The 16279-nt window shown below is 57.9% G+C and overlaps 1 protein-coding gene across 1 annotated transcript; it reads right to left on the reverse strand.

The window, feature by feature from the left end:
- Positions 1-1746: 1746 nt before the first annotated feature.
- On the reverse strand, positions 1747-10890 carry Sox10 (SRY-box transcription factor 10). The gene is made up of 4 exons (XM_055602977.1): positions 10673-10890; positions 9657-10183; positions 5492-5760; positions 1747-3540 (listed from the first exon to the last, which is right to left on the reverse strand). The coding sequence occupies exons 2-4, from the start codon at positions 10100-10102 to the stop codon at positions 2837-2839; spliced, it is 1419 nt and encodes a 472-aa protein (XP_055458952.1). The 5' UTR covers positions 10103-10183; positions 10673-10890; the 3' UTR covers positions 1747-2836.
- Between the last annotated feature and the right edge of the window lie 5389 nt (positions 10891-16279).

The raw sequence follows: 16279 nt of genomic DNA on the forward strand, positions 1-16279 counted from the left end.
GCTGAAATTTCAGCTCTGAAATGCTGCCTTTGTGCTGGCATCCAGGCAGCCGCCCCAGAGTGCGGGGGTCACTTTCTCGGCCCCATTTCTCTAAATGGTGCCTTTGTTCCCTGCTGGGCCGCTCAGTATCAGATGTGATTAAAGGGAGATGAAGCTTGGGCAGGAGGGGGAGTTAACCCTTAGGGGATAGGGCGAAAGGAGATGGGAGAAGAGGGTGCTTTTCCTTTCCCCTCACCCTCCGCATCCTGGTGCTCTTGGGCAGCCCCTCATTGAGCTGGCCAGGTCTGGGTTTGTCCCCTGTGTAATACACTGTCACTTGCCAACACTAAAATCTCCCACCTACTTAGACTGATGCTCATCTCATCAGTCATTTAAGAATACCTGACTCCACAGCCGCTTCTGTGCCAGAGCACATGGAAACCTATGTTCCGTGTGTACAACCTGCTAATGCTGGCTTCCATTTTTGTCTTCCCCATGGCCATTTCCCTGCTGCCAACACCAGTAGTGATTACGTGGCCAATCTCATGTGGTTGCAGTTCCCTCTCTCGAAACCCCTGCATCTTGCCAGCTGTGAGCATGCGTAGACTCAAAGCAAGTGGGCAAATGCCCTGCTTTTCAGAAGGGCAAGCGTCAGCATGAAAGGTTGGTCTGAGGTCACTCTGTATCTAACAGCGCTGGGGTCGTAGATGGAAACCTAGAACCAGGAGAGGGTCTTAAAGAATATTGTCAAGTCAAAAAATTTTATGGTTTCTGGTCTAGTAGGCCTAGGGAATGCCCCACACCACACTGCCCTTGGTTTCACAGAAGGGATTGGCAGTCTCCGGACACCTGTGATGGGTCAAGGACATAGTCCGGGTGTGAGAAGAGAGGTGATGGCAGAGGGGCACTCAGTGGCACATACAGGGCCCTACGCCTTTCCTTTCAGCCTTCACTAGTGACGTCAATGACAATACTCCAGTGGGGCCTGGAAAATGGCTTCCCAAAGCATCAGGCAATAGGAGCCTCTTCCTCAGAGGCCTAAAGGATATATACCACTGGCAAGGCCAGCCACCAGGGCCACAGTGGGATTGTTACTACTGTGGGAATGTCCAGCCAGTGGCACTTCCTGTCAGAGCAACTTGGAAGGGATTTCCCCTGACCCAGGTGGGGTGAGCTTGCCAGTGTCATAGGTCAAGGCCAGCATTGAGGACAAACTCTTGGGGAACACAATGGACGGAGCTTCTTGGCTTAGGCTGAAACAGGTGGCTGCTGTGATGGCTCAGCTAGATGCTGGCATGGGTTCTGGGAGGGGTGTGTGTGTATGAAGGGGTGCAGCCACAGAAGATGGACTCTGCATGTCCATGCTTGTGTGTGTGTGTGTGATGGAGGAGTTCGGCCACAGAAGGTCCACCCATCCAGTCTATGGAACCAGGTCTGCTCACCTAGCGCTAGAGAGCAGCCCACTGCTGCTTTTTGAGTTCCTGGCAGAGTCCCCTGTCACATGAGCAGAGAAGCCTCAGTGAGTGGAGCAGAAGGTAGTGAGTTAGAGCCGGGCCTGGGAAGAATGGGTGGCCCCTGTGTGTGGCTCCCGAGGCTTTCAGATCCTGGGGCAAAGGTCCACCTGTCAGGAGGCTGGCTTCACCCACCACCCCTCTGTCCTTAGGGGAGAAAGATTCTAGGAACCTCTCACCTCTGCACTCTCCCAGCTGCTTGCAGAAAAATCTCTGAAGAAGCACAAAGATGGGGGTAAGAGACCAAGAGACGGGCCAAGTCAGGCCACCAAGCAGGCGACCGGAAGCTTTGATTTTATTATTTGGAGTGCTTAATGCAAGTTAATCCGAGCTGGAGTAGCTAGAGGAGGGGTAGGAACTTGGCGACTACGGAGATAAATAAGGGGACAGCGGTGTGTTACATGTGGGCTGGGCTGCAGAACAGGAGGTGGGGAGACAGAGCTATGGGTTTTATTAAGGTCTCGCTGGGGCAAAGGGCGCAAGGCGAAGGTGAAATGTACATGGTAGGAGTTTAGCAGCCAGCCTGCTGTCGGCAGCCTGGGTGCTGGGCTCTGAGGCTAGGGCCCGTGCCCTGCTAACTCTGAGCCCGGGAACTTGAGGCTGACAGTCAGGAGGCGAGAAGGCTGGGTGAACTGGCCTCTTGACTTTCCTGGAGCCCCTGCCTCCTCCCGTGGGGTGAGCCTTGAGGTGTGGGAGGTGATGGGGAAAGAACGTGGGGGCTCTCCTCAGTTAGACAAGGGATGAGGTTATTGACACAGAATTGGATCTGGGGACCTCTGCCAGTTCCTTCCTGCTTTGAGGTGAGGAGGGGGCGGTGAAAGGATCAGAGCTTCCATCAAGGATCCCACCCTACTCTTCACAAAGCTGTTCAAAGCTGTCCTCAGTGAGTCCTTAGCGACAGGACAGAGCCAGCTCCAGGCTTTGAGGCAGGTCCCTGGGCCGCCTAGCTGTTAGGCACAGTGGCACATGGGCCTTTGAGCCCTTTGCTCTCCACAGAGAAAACAGGAGAGGTGAGGCCTCCTACCCTAACGCTTCCTGCCTCCCTGAGGGAGTGAGCAGGATGTCTCAGGTCCTGGGGTAGAGGGTCATTTCTGGGGATGGGTGGCCCCTCACCCTCAGTCTGGGACAGCCACCAAACTCATCTGCCAGCTCAGTCAGGGCTGGGCCTCCAGAGCCAGGGTGGGTGGAGGTCATCAGGGCAGGAGCTGTCAGAAGCCTTCCTGCTGCTGTCAGCCTCTGCGGCCTCCACTACCACTGCCAGGCCTGAGGCTGATGAGGAGCAGGACACACAGGCTGGGGGAGGGGGCCCTGGGGCCAGGTGGGGACTGGTGGTGACAGGGTCCCCTCTAAGGTCGGGACAGAGTCGTATATACTGGCTGCTCCCAGTGTGTGGGACTGTGGGATTGGGGCCCCGAGGGGCTGGGGTCAGAGATGGCCGTGTAGAGGGGCCGCTGAGAGGGCCCCATGTAGGAAAAGGCTGAGTAGAGGCCAGAGGCCTGGCCTGCGTGGCCATAATAGGGTCCTGAGGGCTGATGGTCAGAGTAGTCAAACTGGGGTCGTGAGATGGAGGGGAAGGCGGAGCCGTAGTGGGGCAGACTGAGGGAGGTGTAGGCGATCTGGGAAGTGGACGGCTGGTCGGTGTAGTGTGGGGGTCCCTGGGGGCCTGCGGTCTCTGTCTTCACCTGAGCTTTGGCATCCACACCAGGGGGCGAGACTGTGGGCAGAGCCACACCTGGCGGCTTGGAGATCCAGGCAGAGTGTCCACTGGCCACAGCCAGGGCACTGCCCAGCCCGTAGCCAGCTGCTGAATAGCTACCCACATGGCCTGGGTGCCCATTGGGTGGCAGGTACTGGTCCAGCTCAGTCACATCAAAGGTCTCCATGTTGGACATTACCTCGTGGCTGATCTCCCCGATGTCCACGTTGCCAAAGTCGATGTGGGGCTTCCCGCCCTCCCCCAGGGAGCGCCCATCCCTTTTGGGGTCTGCCTTGCCAGACTGCAGCTCTGTCTTTGGGGTGGTTGGAGGGGTAGGAGGGCCATGGCTCTGGCCTGGGTAGAAGAGAGAGAAAGGAGCAAGAGTGAGCAGGCTGGAGGCAGATGGGCCCTAGAAGGCCTCATGGCCTATCTCCAGGCAGCAGGATGGATGCTGGCCTCTGAGACTAGCTTCCCTGACATGCCGCCTGACTGCTGACCCTACTAGGCCATGCTGGGCCCTGTCTGTTCTTCAGAGCACCCTTGACATCTGTTGGTCACTCTCCTTGCCTGGCCCCGCCCGCCCCATCCACTTTGAACTCTTAACACCTCCAAACAGCACTGTGTCCTCCTCAAGCCTGCCTACTCCCTGCCTGCCAGCCCGTGCTCGCTCACAGGGGCACTTAGATTTCTTTGCCTGTTAATTTTCTCATCCATACATCACAGCAGGATGCTCAGGGCACTGCTAAGTTCTGGATGCTGGGGATAAATGGAAATAAACCTGAACCCGATCTCCGAGAGCTTGTAGCCATGGAGAGAAAAGAGCCCCTAGAGGAGGAAGTGCTGTGTGAAGGGACCTACAAAGGACTGTGGAAACTCGGGAAGGAAGCCACCTGCTGTCCCAGGGATTTGGGGAAGTCTCAAGAGATGCATCTGGATATTCCTGAGGCTGCGAAGATGAGATTATGTGTGAGGAAAGTGGCTAGACTGAGCATTCCATCACAGACAAACAAATCCATGGCACCGTGCAGCTAGCCGCTGCTCCAGGCCTCTGCCATCACTGGAGGCCTAGCCAAGTGCTTTGGACAGTGAAAAAGCAGTGATGAGACCAGGGAGTCCACACATTGCCCAGGGGGCCTACACATTGCCTCTTGGGGAGCCTAGAAACCGCATCTTGGGGAACCTAGATACCGCATCTTGGGGAGCCCTCCTTGATTACAGTCTGGATTTGGTAGTTTCCTGGAGACACTGCTGGACAGACACTGCTGCCCTCTGAGTGCAGATAGGCTCCTCACATACGTTCCTTCCTGTACGTCATTCACTTGATTCCACCCTACTCGTCCTTCTTAGACAGTAGGCTCTCAAGCCAGGGACCAAGGGCTTCTCTTGGTGGACTCCTGGTGTCCTCTCCGGTCAGTGCCCGACACGAAATAAGACTTAGCTGGTCTTCTGATGGCAGAGCTCGCTGCCCATTGAACACTTTCTGCAGGCCAGATCGACACTCTGCTCACGAGGAGTCCAACCACCGGGGTCAGACCTCTGCCGCTCATGTCTAGGACAGACGATGGTGATCTCCCCACCTGCCTTGCTGAACATCCCACCACACCGTTTGGGGCCAATTGGTTGGTAGGTGGAAGGAATCAGGATACACAAGGCAGCCAGCTTGTGCCTGGTACGCCATGAATGCTCAGTGTCAGCTCACATCCTTAATGAGACGTAAACATGAATGGGCTGTTTGGCCCCTCCGTGGCGTGAGCTCAGCATCATTCCAGGACGGGAGCTGGGAAGAAGCAGATTCCTCTCCCACGTCTGATCGCTCTCTCTGTCTCTTTGTCTCTGTCTCTCTTCCTCTCTGTTTTGTTTTTTTGTTTTGTTTCGTTTTAGACAGGGTTTCTCTGCATATGTCTGGCTGTCCTGGAACTCCCTCTGTTGACCAGGCTGGCCTCGAACTCAAGATTCACCTGCTTCTGCCTCTGCCTCCTTCGAGCTGGCACTGGGATTAAAGCTGTGTGCCCTCACCTCCTGGCTTTTGTTTTGTTTCTCCGGTTTTGGTTTGTTGTTGTTGTTACTCATTTCTCAAAAGCATCCTTCTGCCTTTTCCCTGTAACTACTTTGGCTTCTTCTCACCCCATGGCCTCCATGGCTTTCTGAACTGGCTTTCTCTGCCCAGCACCACTGTCCCATCAACCACCATAAGCTACCAGAATCCCCACTGAGCCGCCTCTGGGTCCTGTACTCCAACTGCTCATCCTTTGCTAGGTCACAGCTCAGGCTAGGCAACTCTCCACTCCCCCAACCCAGCACTCACCTGAGGGGTGCTCTGGGTTCCCGTCTGACATGGGGGAGCCTTCTTCCGGGTGCCGGTGGTCCAGGTGGGCACTCTTGTAGTGGGCCTGAATGGCAGCGGCCCCTCCTTGTTCAGCCTCCCCGCCTGGGCATTCTGCCTCCCCCTGGGCTGCCTTTCCGTTCTTCCGCCGCCGAGGTTGGTACTTGTAGTCTGGATGGTCCTTCTTGTGTTGCATCCGGAGCCTCTCGGCCTCCTCAATGAAGGGGCGCTTGTCACTCTCATTCAGCAACCTGAGGGTGGAGGGTGCCAGAGCTGGTACGGGTGCTGGAGCAAGCAAGCAGGCTAGCTTCCTTCTGAGTTATGCTCCCAGGATGGGGCACCCAGAGGGTAGGACCAAGGTAGGGCTGTGCCCTATGGTTTGAGCCCTGAAAATGCTGGACCAAGGAGCCCCAGCCTGAGAAGGATGTGGTCTCTGTCCCCTACCTCTCAGCGGCTACAGAGAGCGACAGGGGCCAGCCCCTGAGCAGGCAGGCAAAAAGGAGTAAGAGGGACAGGTTTCACCTCAAGGACAGGATAGTTTCTGTCACTGATTCTGTCTTCAGGGAGAACTGGCTGCCTCCCTAGAGGGTGAGCTCCCTGGCCCCTGGAAGTGTGTGGAGAGAAGAAGATGGCCGGGGAGGAACCTAGTCCCTGCTTACTTAGTAGCTGTGTGCCAGGCTTTGCACAAGTTTACTTCTCTGATTCCGAGTCTCTTCACCTATGAAATGAGGACGCTAACACCTACTTCACCGGGTGTCGGGTCACCAGACATACATATAAGAAGAGCCTGGAGGAACCTAGAGAAAAATAGGTGCAACTCTAACGGCATTTGGGGAGGAGCTGCGTGAGAGAGCCCAGCTCTGGAAGAATGATTTGGTGAAATTTTAGTACGGTGAGATGAGGGTTTTAGGTGTGAGCCCCTTCAATATGGGGCGGGGGAGGAAGCACTGTTGAAAGAGAGAGAGAGAGAGAGAGAGAGATCCTATAACTGGGACCTGGGTGTGATAGAGGGCAGAGGAAGCTTGCGTCTCTTCCCAGGCTACTGGACAGCCTGTGGCATGAAGAAGCCCTCCTGGCAGTGCCCCCACCCACCTTCAGCTTCAGGTCACGGTTAGAGGATAGAGGATGGCAGGACTTACTTGCCCCAGGGAAAGGAAGACAGGGTGAGGTGCCATAAAGAGGGGGAAAGAACAGATCCATGGACTCTAGACACAGGGAGCACTAGTCCACTTTAGGGGTTTTTCTCTCTCTCTCTCTCTCCAGCAGTCCCTCTAGCACACCCAGTCGGTGCCCTCTTCTCCTAGGCAACGGAAGACCAAGCCCCCTCTCCGGGCTGGTTATGCCAGGCACTCTCTAGCCAGCGGCAGCATTCCTTTGCAGCTTAACCTCCTGGTCTGCCCTGCACCCACCCAGCATTCCCCAGAGGACCCTCTAGCTGAGCCGGACTCCACTAGCTAAGGTCAGTGTCCTTTCAGGACAGATGGGGACTCCACAACTAGGCCTTAGAAAGGACATAGCAAGATGGTGGCTTCAGCCAGTATGGGCTGCTGCAGAGGTGGCCGGCGACCCTGGACACTCCCAGTGTCCCCTGCCCAGCGGACAACCCAAAATCACCAAGAAAATGGCAAGGAATGTGGGAGAGGGCTACACGGACCAGAAGAGTCGGGAGATCCCAACAGATCTCACCATCACCTCCCAAGCTGCGTTGTACCCAAGTAGCCCTACTGCAAACCTTCTGCGCTGTTCTCCTCCTCCACCCCACCTTACCCCCGAGGCCAACCCTTAACTCCTGCACAAGTGCTCACATTCACTGTTGCCCTCCTCCACTGTCACCACGTCTGTCCCCGCAACCCCCCAAAGCTCAGTCTTCATTTGCTCCTGCCTCTTGGTTTGGAGTGGGTGGAGAGAGAAGAGAGGCTGGTTTCCATCCCCGAGGGCAACTACTGGTGGGTCACTGTTAGATGTGTCCTCCAGTCATGCCAACAGCATAAAATGACTGGCCAAGAGCCTGTGAGGCTTGGTTCTGGGGGGGCTGGAGGAGCCCCCCCCCCCCCCAGTAGGAGGAACTCCAATCTCAACCTACTCCCAGTTTCCTGTGTCAAACTGTGCTTCCCACAGCAGCTGAACAGCACGGAACACTGCACGGCTCAGCGTCTAATGGTTCCTCCCAGATGGCAATCAAGGCATTCACCTTGGATCGAGTGCTCACACAGCCACCTAGGACCTGTGCTCAAGCACATTGATCCCAAACGAATGTGTAACTTCCCCTAGGCTGTGTTTTTTTTGGGCTGTTTTTCCAGTTCTGTCTATGCTCCCGATGCCCTTGGAGTCGTGATCTTTGGGGAAGTGTGTTTTGACCCCTGGAACAACTGGCCAGCCCAGCCCACATTCAGGTGTCTTCAAGGACCCCCATCCAGGGCCCAGGTAGCCACCAGCTGTTGGCACAGCCTCGGCTCTGTGTCATTGTTTTGCCACTCCCATCCCTGGGGCCGCCTTGCCTTCCCTGTCCCTATGGACTTCTGGGTCTGAGTGGTAGCCAGAAACAGGGCTACCTGAAGGGAATAGGTTAAGGGTTCCAGAAGGGGGACCAGGACAGAGCCAGTGGAGGGACTCCTTACATTATTGGCCACAGAGGGTGCTGGGAGAGCGGGGTCCACCTCTCATTGCCCAGTCACACTCCTAGATGGCTCCCGGGTGAAGGAGTTGGCTGCCACTGTTGTTCTTAAGCGGAGCTGGACTCTGAGTTCATAGCAGCTGGCCATCTAGCTACGGCCTGGTCAGAGCTGAGGACTGAGAAGGCTGGGGGAGGGGTTCCCGGGCCTCAGCAAGCGTGTGGCAAGGGTAGGCCAGGAGGCTGCCTGCAGACAGCTCTGTTCTTAGGGAACAGAGTGCTCCTTCTGTGACTTCAAGCCTTCGGTCTTCACTCCGGACTAGCAAAGGGGAAGGGGGGCCAGTTTCCTCTAACAGACCCCAGGTCTCCTTAAGCATGGAGCCGTCCACGCTCCTGTTCTCTGCCCAGCCCCACCACTCCAGAGAGTGGAGGGTGACCCACCACTGTCACTAGGGATAATGCGGGGCTCACATTGGGGACTGGACTCCGGCCCTGGCTCTGTCGCCGGCTGACCTAGGTAGTGTCTTTCTCCTGGACAGTCTAGCAGGGGATCAGGTGACCACATCTGGAGCCCTTGTTCCCTTTGGGCCTGGCCCTGGGTGCCAGCAGCGGGTAGGGGTGCTCCACGCATCTGCGGAGATCTGGGCCAGAAGAGCATAAGGGTCAAAATAGCTCCCTGGGAAAATGTTGCCCCAAGGGCTTGAGGCCAGGGGAGGCAGCCTGGGGCTCTGGAGAGACCCTGGCAGGAAGCAGGCTTCCTCCTGACTAGGGTGTTCAGCTCCAGTTCTTGAACACGGGGAAGAGGTTGCTCAACCATTGGGTGGCGCCCAGGGAGGGAAGATGGCGCTGGAGAAAAGTTGGTGGCTTGGGGACACAGCTGGAGGGGAAGGCCTCTCTTTGTGTGCCCTCTCCTGGGAATAAAAACGCCCTCAAGTCTAGAGGCTGGGGTCGGGAAGGTCCCCCAGGGCAGCTGCAATTGGAGACCCTGTGGGAGCGGGGAGTGAAGTCCTTCACCGTCCGCCCTCTCTGGGTTCCTGGTTTCCCTCCCACCCCATCCTAGCTCTCCATCTAGCTGCTTCAGGTCCCCACCGTCTACAGTTAGACCAGCTCTTTCCCAGAGTTTCCCGCATCACCCCCTCCCCCGACCACTGAAACGCGTGGCGGCGGCACACTGAGTGGACACGGGTGTGAGTGGAGGTCATGGGCAGAGGCCTGGTGAGAAGCGTCCCTCCGCGTTGACTTTCCGGCCCGCCACCCACAAAATTCCAACCACGAGGGGGCGCCTTCCCGCCCCGCCGTCCCAAGACGGGGAGACGCAGCCTAGGGGCCGCTGGGGTTCTGAGTTCCAGGGTGGGCAGCTCTGGGTAGACGGGGTGGGCGAGATCCCCAAATCTGGCCTTCCAAAGAGCCCCAAAACTTCCAAAGATTGATCTCGCCTAAGGAGAGGGGCCTGGGCGATCCTGCTCTGGGGTCCCAGGCTAGCCCTAAAAGCCCTCGAAGCTAGGGCCTGCGGGGCTGGGGCGGGGCCGCGCTCACCTCCAGAGCTTGCCCAGCGTCTTGCTGAGCTCGGCGTTGTGGAGGTGCGGGTACTGGTCGGCCAGCTTCCTGCGCGCGGCCTGCGCCCACACCATGAAGGCGTTCATGGGCCGCTTGACGTGCGGCTTGCTCTTGCTGGCGCCGTTGACGCGCACGGGCATGGGCACCAGCGTCCAGTCGTAGCCGCTGAGCACCTGGCTGACGGCCTCGCGGATGCACACGGGGAACTTGTCATCGTCGGCCTCGCCGTCCTGCTGTTCCTTCTTGACCTTGCCCAGCTCTCCGGGCCCCGGGCTGGCTCGCAGGCCCGAGCCACCGCCGCCGCCGCCACCGCCGCCGCCGCCGTCGGGTCCCAGCGACGGCGCGCTGCCCGGGGACAGGCAGCGGGGTTCCTCGGAGCCCACGGGGCTCAGCTCCACCTCCGAGAGGTCTTGCTCCTCGGCCATGTCGCTCCCGGCCGCCGCCGCCGCCTCGGCAGCCTCCCCCGGGCCCGCCGCCGGGGTCCTCGCGAAGAGCCCAACGCCCACCTGGACGGGAAGGAGGGCGCGATGGAGAGGCGCCCTGCGCCACCCTAGGCGGGACTCGGATGCAGTCCCGAGGTGGCGGCCCTCCCTGCCCGCTAAACCCACTCGGGCCTGGGCCTGCGCACATGCCAGACCCTAGGTGGGTGCGTCCCGCCTCCACGTCTCCCCCCCCCCCCCCCTGCTATCCCCACCCTTCTCTAGGTGTGGGTGGTTTTTTTTTTTTTTTCTTCCCCTTAAACCTCCTCTTGGGTGGAGGTTTGTTGATGGAAAGGAAGAAAAACGGACCCTTTATTCGGCTCTAATCCGGGCCCCTGGAATTTCCCACCTTTTCTCTCACCTCTCCTTCCCCTCGTCTGCCCTGACAGTCTAGGAAAGCTGGTGGGGGGGACATGCCTGCCTGTGGGGTGTCAGCCTTTCCCACCAGCCCAAAGCTGGGGTGACCCAGACCCCTGCTGGCAGTCTCAGGGGCCCAGGGGAGCAGTACGCACTCACCTCCTCCGACCTCTCCTCCAGTCTGGGGCTCGTCCTGAGGAAGTGGAAAACCGTGTCCCAAGGTGTGCGGTCCAGCTCGGGGCTGGGGAGTGACGCTGATGGACTGGGAGGGAGGGGCTGGGGGGCCCTGAGCCTCAGGCCACTGCCTTGTCTGGACGGAGCCTGAATCCTCACCACCAAACACCCTGGCTGGACAGCCCGAGACTGACTGAGCGACTGAGCCGCTGCAGACGGCTGGGGAAGGAAGGAGGGGGAGGGGAGGGGGAAAAGGAGGGAGGGAAGGGCAGAAGGTGGAGCCTCCAGCACTGCCTTCATCCCCAACACCCAGGACGCCTCCACTCTGCCCAGCCCCCCCCCCCCCAAGCCCTGCGGCCAGCACTGCTGCCTAGGCCCGTCTCCGGTGGACTAAGCTTAGGTTTGGGTAGATGGTGTGAGGGCCGGGGTGCTTTAGGTCTGGGGAGGGACAGACACAGGTGGCGCAGTCAGAACCTGTCGCCTGGGACTCTAGACCCCTGCCTCTGACAGTGGCACGGGCGGTGGACAAAGGACTGGAAAATGGGCAACCTGAAAGGGTCACAGCCTGCGTAGCTCGATTTAAGAAATTCTGCTGAGTCCCACTGTGTGCTGGGCGAGGCTGCCAGGTGCCCTTCACTCTGTCACCCTCCCCTGTCCTCTCCTACACAGCCTGCACAGCAGGGGGACTTGAGGAGGAGGGCAGCAGCTGGATAACTTTTGCCCAGAACACACGCCCCAAGTTCGGTCTCTCTCGATAGCAGCATCCAGAAGGCTGGACTGGTCCAGGGGAGAGAGACACAGGGGGCCGAGGTAGGGTGGGAGTGGGTACGGTGAGAAGGGCACGGAGGATGTTGGGGTCTCACTTCCGTGCTGGCCTCTTCCTCTCCTGGGAAAGGGAAGGGGTGGAAAAGTCCTAGCCCTGGACATCATGAAGGAACTCGCTCTCCCTCCGACCCCCCTTTTCTCTGCCCCTCGCTCCTATCCTTTGTTCTTCCTGTCCGTTGCCCTGGCCCTAGGGCCCCTTTCCCTCGCTCCTTTCCCTTGTCTCACCTCCACAGGCTGGTTTCTCTTTCTCTTCTCCCTGAAGGCAGCACAGCCTTTCCTGGTTGAGTGGCCAGGCAGAACTGGGGTGTCCACAGAGTGACAGAGGAGCCTGGGCCACACCAGTGACAGTGTGTGTGGCTTCTCTGTCCCTCTTAGCTTAGGCAAGGCCCTAGGCCCACACGGCACAGGTACTTTCTAGAGTCGGGCTGGAACCCGGGTCTGGAGAATCAAGGCCTCATGATTGGGAAGGCCCCAGGGTGGATAGTGGGACACAATGAGATAGTCATACAGGGCAAAGGCATGTCGAGGGGGTGGCAGACATTGGTAACACACACTCACACATGCTTGCGCACACACAACCGGCCAGACAATTGGGCCAGTGTGTCTGGGGCCTCGGAGCCCAGTGAATTAGGAGTTTGATAAGGGTTTTCTCTTTCTCTCGCTCACTGGCCTTGGACAATCTCCCCCCAGTTTTCCTCGACACCACCCCCCGGCGCTGCCAACCCCCCTTCCCCCGCCTCCCTTCTCTTCCCTGTGCCCAGACTCTTGTTCGGGGCCTTGAAACAGTGAGCTGTCTTTGTTCGAAATACAGGTGAACGGCAATCATGTGATTAACACACACACACATAAAAAGCTTTTTAACAGCGCCCGCCCGGCCTCAGAACTGCCCGGGAGAGAAGCCGCCTTGGATGGACAGAGGGACCGAGCAAGAGAACATCCAGCCAGTTGTGTCCGGGGCTCCCCTGCAGCGGTCTCCAACGCTTGTTGCTGTCTGCCGGCTGCCTGCCTGCCTGGCATCTCTCTCCCGGTGGGTCCCTGTTCATCCCTCCACCCTTTGGTCCCTCCTCTTGGAGGGAAGGTCCTCCCTGCTCTCTGTGTGTCTGTGGCTGAGCCTGAGACCCCTGAGGCGTGGAGGAGTGCTTTGGGGGGGGGAGCCCAGGAAGCTGGGCGGGGGTGATGGCGGTGGTGGTGGTGGTCTCACAGCCGCTCCCCTCCCTGGTCCCCTGCCACTACCCTCTTGGGTCCAGCCACCAGGAAGGGGTGTGTGGGGTCTATAGAGGGTCACACCTGGTTTGTGCTCCCTCGCTGTCTCTCTCTCCCTTGCACACAGGTGCTCCTGTGGGCCCTGCTTGGATGGACCCTCCCTCCCTGCTGAGAGGTGGTGCAGAGGCAGGCAGGCCTCTGGGGGAGGGGGCAGAGGAAGGACTGTGTGTTGGCTGAGGGATTCCCCCTGTGGATCAGACATCCGTGACCAACAGGCTGGCAATCAGGATGCCTTCTACCTTGTGTTAGGTCTTAGGGACCCAGCTTTCTCCAGCAGGGGAAAGCAGAGCTGCTCCCCCCCACCCCCATTTTCTCTATAGAGTAAGGAGAGAGGAAGACATCAGGCCTCGGAGACACCAGGGTTACCAGGAGAGCCAGAGCCACCATCTGCTTCTTTTTCCAGCTGACAGCTAGAGGGGAGGGGCTGCTTAACTCTCCGTTCCTGACTCTCTCCCAAAGATGCTTGTGACCCCAGGTCCCACACCCTATCAAAGCTGCTCTGAGAGGAGGACTCCTCCCCACCGTGGGTGAGGAGTGAAGGGTGTAAGCTCCCCAGCAGAGGGCCAAGGCCCGAGTGTGCTGGAATCCAGGCTTCCTGCCACAGGCAGGAGTTCCAGGGTCCAGCTCAGGTCCCTTTAAGATGGTCCCAAATTTCTTCAGAAGACGACCCTTGGGAGGAACAGGGGACTTGGAGTCTTCCAGTCAGACTTGAAGCCCACTCATGATACATCCAGACAGACTCACCTCAGGTCAACAGTGGCCTTAACCTTTCTTCTTTGAGGTGCTGTCCTGCCTGGCAGCAGGCTCCACCCATGCTCCTCAACCCTAAGCCTAGGCTCCTTGTTTATCACATGGCAGAGGAAGGCAGAGGATATACAGAGAGGGGCAAACCTGCTGTTTGGCAGAGCCAGGGCTCTTGAGTGAGGATGGCTCCAGTAAAGTCTTTGCCTGAGGCTCAGTTTTCTTGTACGATCATCTATCTTCCAGGTCCCCTCATAGGACAAGGACAGGAGGAGATGAGGGGACACAACGAGGGCATCCACCACCTCTGATGGCAGAGGTGTGGACCACATCTGGAGTACCTGCTCCTTCTCATTGGTTGTCCCAAGTCTGTACCTCCATAGCTCTGGGTCATGGGGGCTAGCTTGAGTCTTCTTAGTCGTAAGGGGCCTGACGTTCTCTGCGTTCCTGCCAGGTTTGTTTCCTGGCACTTGCTCAGGGCTGGGCTCATGCTCGGAACCACTCACGGAGGTCTCACTGTGCAGACTCAGCTGGCCTTGAACTCTCCAACCCCCTGCCTTAGCCTCCCAAGTAGCCAGGATTACAGGTGTGCGCCACCTGTAACCAGCAGTGTGGAGTTAAAGGAGATGCTGGAAGTCAGTTTAGGCACCAGACTGGTCCCTTCCGAATGGGTTTCTGGGAAGGAGAGGGCAGGCACTCTTTAGTTTTAGCTTTACAATTCCCTTGGCAGGCTTTGGTTTCCTTAAGGGGGGGGGCGGTCCCTGGAGCTCCAAGGCTGGGAAAGGCCCCCTGCCTGATCCAAAAATCTCTAAGAAAAGTAGATAGGACTTGGGCACCGGGCCAGAGAGCCGCTGACCAAACTTGTAGGTTACACTTAGATGTCCAAGGCGTTTGAGGGCATCGCAAGAGAAAGGCCATGGGAGGTAGAGGCTGAGGGTCAGGGTTAGAAATTAAGTGTAGTCCTGGCATCCCACTGTCCCTTGGCACCTCAGCTTGCTCTTGGGAGTGCCTGGGGCCAATGTGTACCCTTGAATACTTTCTAGGCCACCCCATCTTGGCAAGGCTGTGTCTTCCTCCAGTTGCGTAGGGAGGTTCCACCATTTGTATGCATGGGGCCCTGGGCAGGTTATTCTAGGAATGCCGGCATTTGGTTTGGCTCACAACAGTGTTGACGATTTCATACATTTGCTATCTATGTCTTTGAAGTGTATGCATACAAGGGAAAGAATGACTCGCGCCCACATCTACTTGGTAATTTCAGCTGTAGGCTCACCTTCAGAAATTCGGAGCTCTGCTTGCTCTAGGAGTGTCAGGGAATGGGGAATGGACTCCATGACTCTCGAGTATTCGGCAAGCACCCACATCCAGCCCTCACTGTCAGGAACGGCTCATATGCCTCTCCAATCCCAGCTTGAAACCTGTGAGGGGGGCCTCCACTCTGCGCCGCTATAACACATGCTTCCAGAGTCTCCCCGACTACAGAGGAGAGGGAGTACCTGCCCGGCTCTTGGGGTTCCTGATGTCTGACTCCACTCTCTCAACTACCTCTCTGCCTGAATCTAGTATCTCCAGGGAAACTGAGGTACAGAGAGGCTGGGGGCGGGGCATGTGCTCAGCCAGCTGTTTATGAAACCTGGGGTTTACATCTCCAATTCAGTCCCCAATGGCTGTCGGCTGCCCCTAGACTCCAGGCATAGCCACAAGGGCCTATCCGCTCTTCTCTCCTGCTGGGGATGGGCTACGGACCTTGGACCTTGCCCACCCAGCCCTCTCACTGGGCCTCTCCTGCCATCTGCCTTCTAATCCTTGTTTGCAGCTCAGCTAAGAGGTCCTCTTCAGGGCACTTTGGCTGGAATTCTTTCCCTTCTACCAATGGAGAAGCGTGGATGTGTGCTTCCTGTGTCCTCTCTTCTGGGCCCACCTTGGTGCTCAGGCCTGCTATCACTTCCTGCTGCAGGACTCATAGTTCTCGGTTGCTCCACAGCCCACCATGCCCTTCTGTAATGATCCTTGAGTTGAGCTGCCACCCAGGGGGGGAGAGAGAGAGAGAGAGAGAGAGAGAGAGAGGCTGGAGTAGGCAGGCACAGGCAAGGCTTCCTGGAGGTGGAGGGCCTCTGTTCTGAGGCAGGAGGACTATGTTCCAAGACCTGGCCAAACAGGGGCTCTGACACCGCCTTGTTTCTGCCTTGAGCTGGAGGCCATTCCAGAGGCCCAGTTCTTCCTTCTTTCAACCCCACCCTCTCCGGGAACAAGGAAGTTGGGGCTGGTGCCCATTGCCGCCTAGGGCAGCCTGGCCTCTGCCCCCTTCTTAGAAGCCCTCAGAGACGGAGACTGCCCGTTCCTGTCATCAGACTCAGCTGCCTGAAAGCCCTTCCTGCTTTCTGCCCTGAGCAGCTCAGTCGCCGTGGCCTTTGTGACTGCCTTCTGTGTGGGGCAGGGCATAGGGCCAGGAGCTGGGCCAGGAGGTGATGGAGCTAGCCCTGGTTTTGGAATCAGGGTCTGTTCAACCAGACCAGCCTGGAACCACAGAACATGACATAGCCAAGTCCTCCACGGATGGTGTGGACTGGAAACATGCCTCTGGAGCCCACAAGTTCCAGCTGCTGCAGACACCTGGGTTGCCCTGGTTACCTTCCTTTCTCTCCGGGCCTTAGTTTCCCCGTTTGTAAAATAAGGGGTAGGCAAGATTATCTTAGAGCCTTGATAGTTTGTGTCATGCTTCATAAGAGGAGGCCAGTGCCCTGCCCAGGGCCTATCCTTTGC

This window comes from Psammomys obesus, unplaced genomic scaffold (genome assembly GCF_907164565.1).
Source record: "Psammomys obesus unplaced genomic scaffold, mPsaObe1.curated_primary_1811, whole genome shotgun sequence".
NCBI classification, from domain to species: Eukaryota; Metazoa; Chordata; class Mammalia; order Rodentia; family Muridae; genus Psammomys; species Psammomys obesus.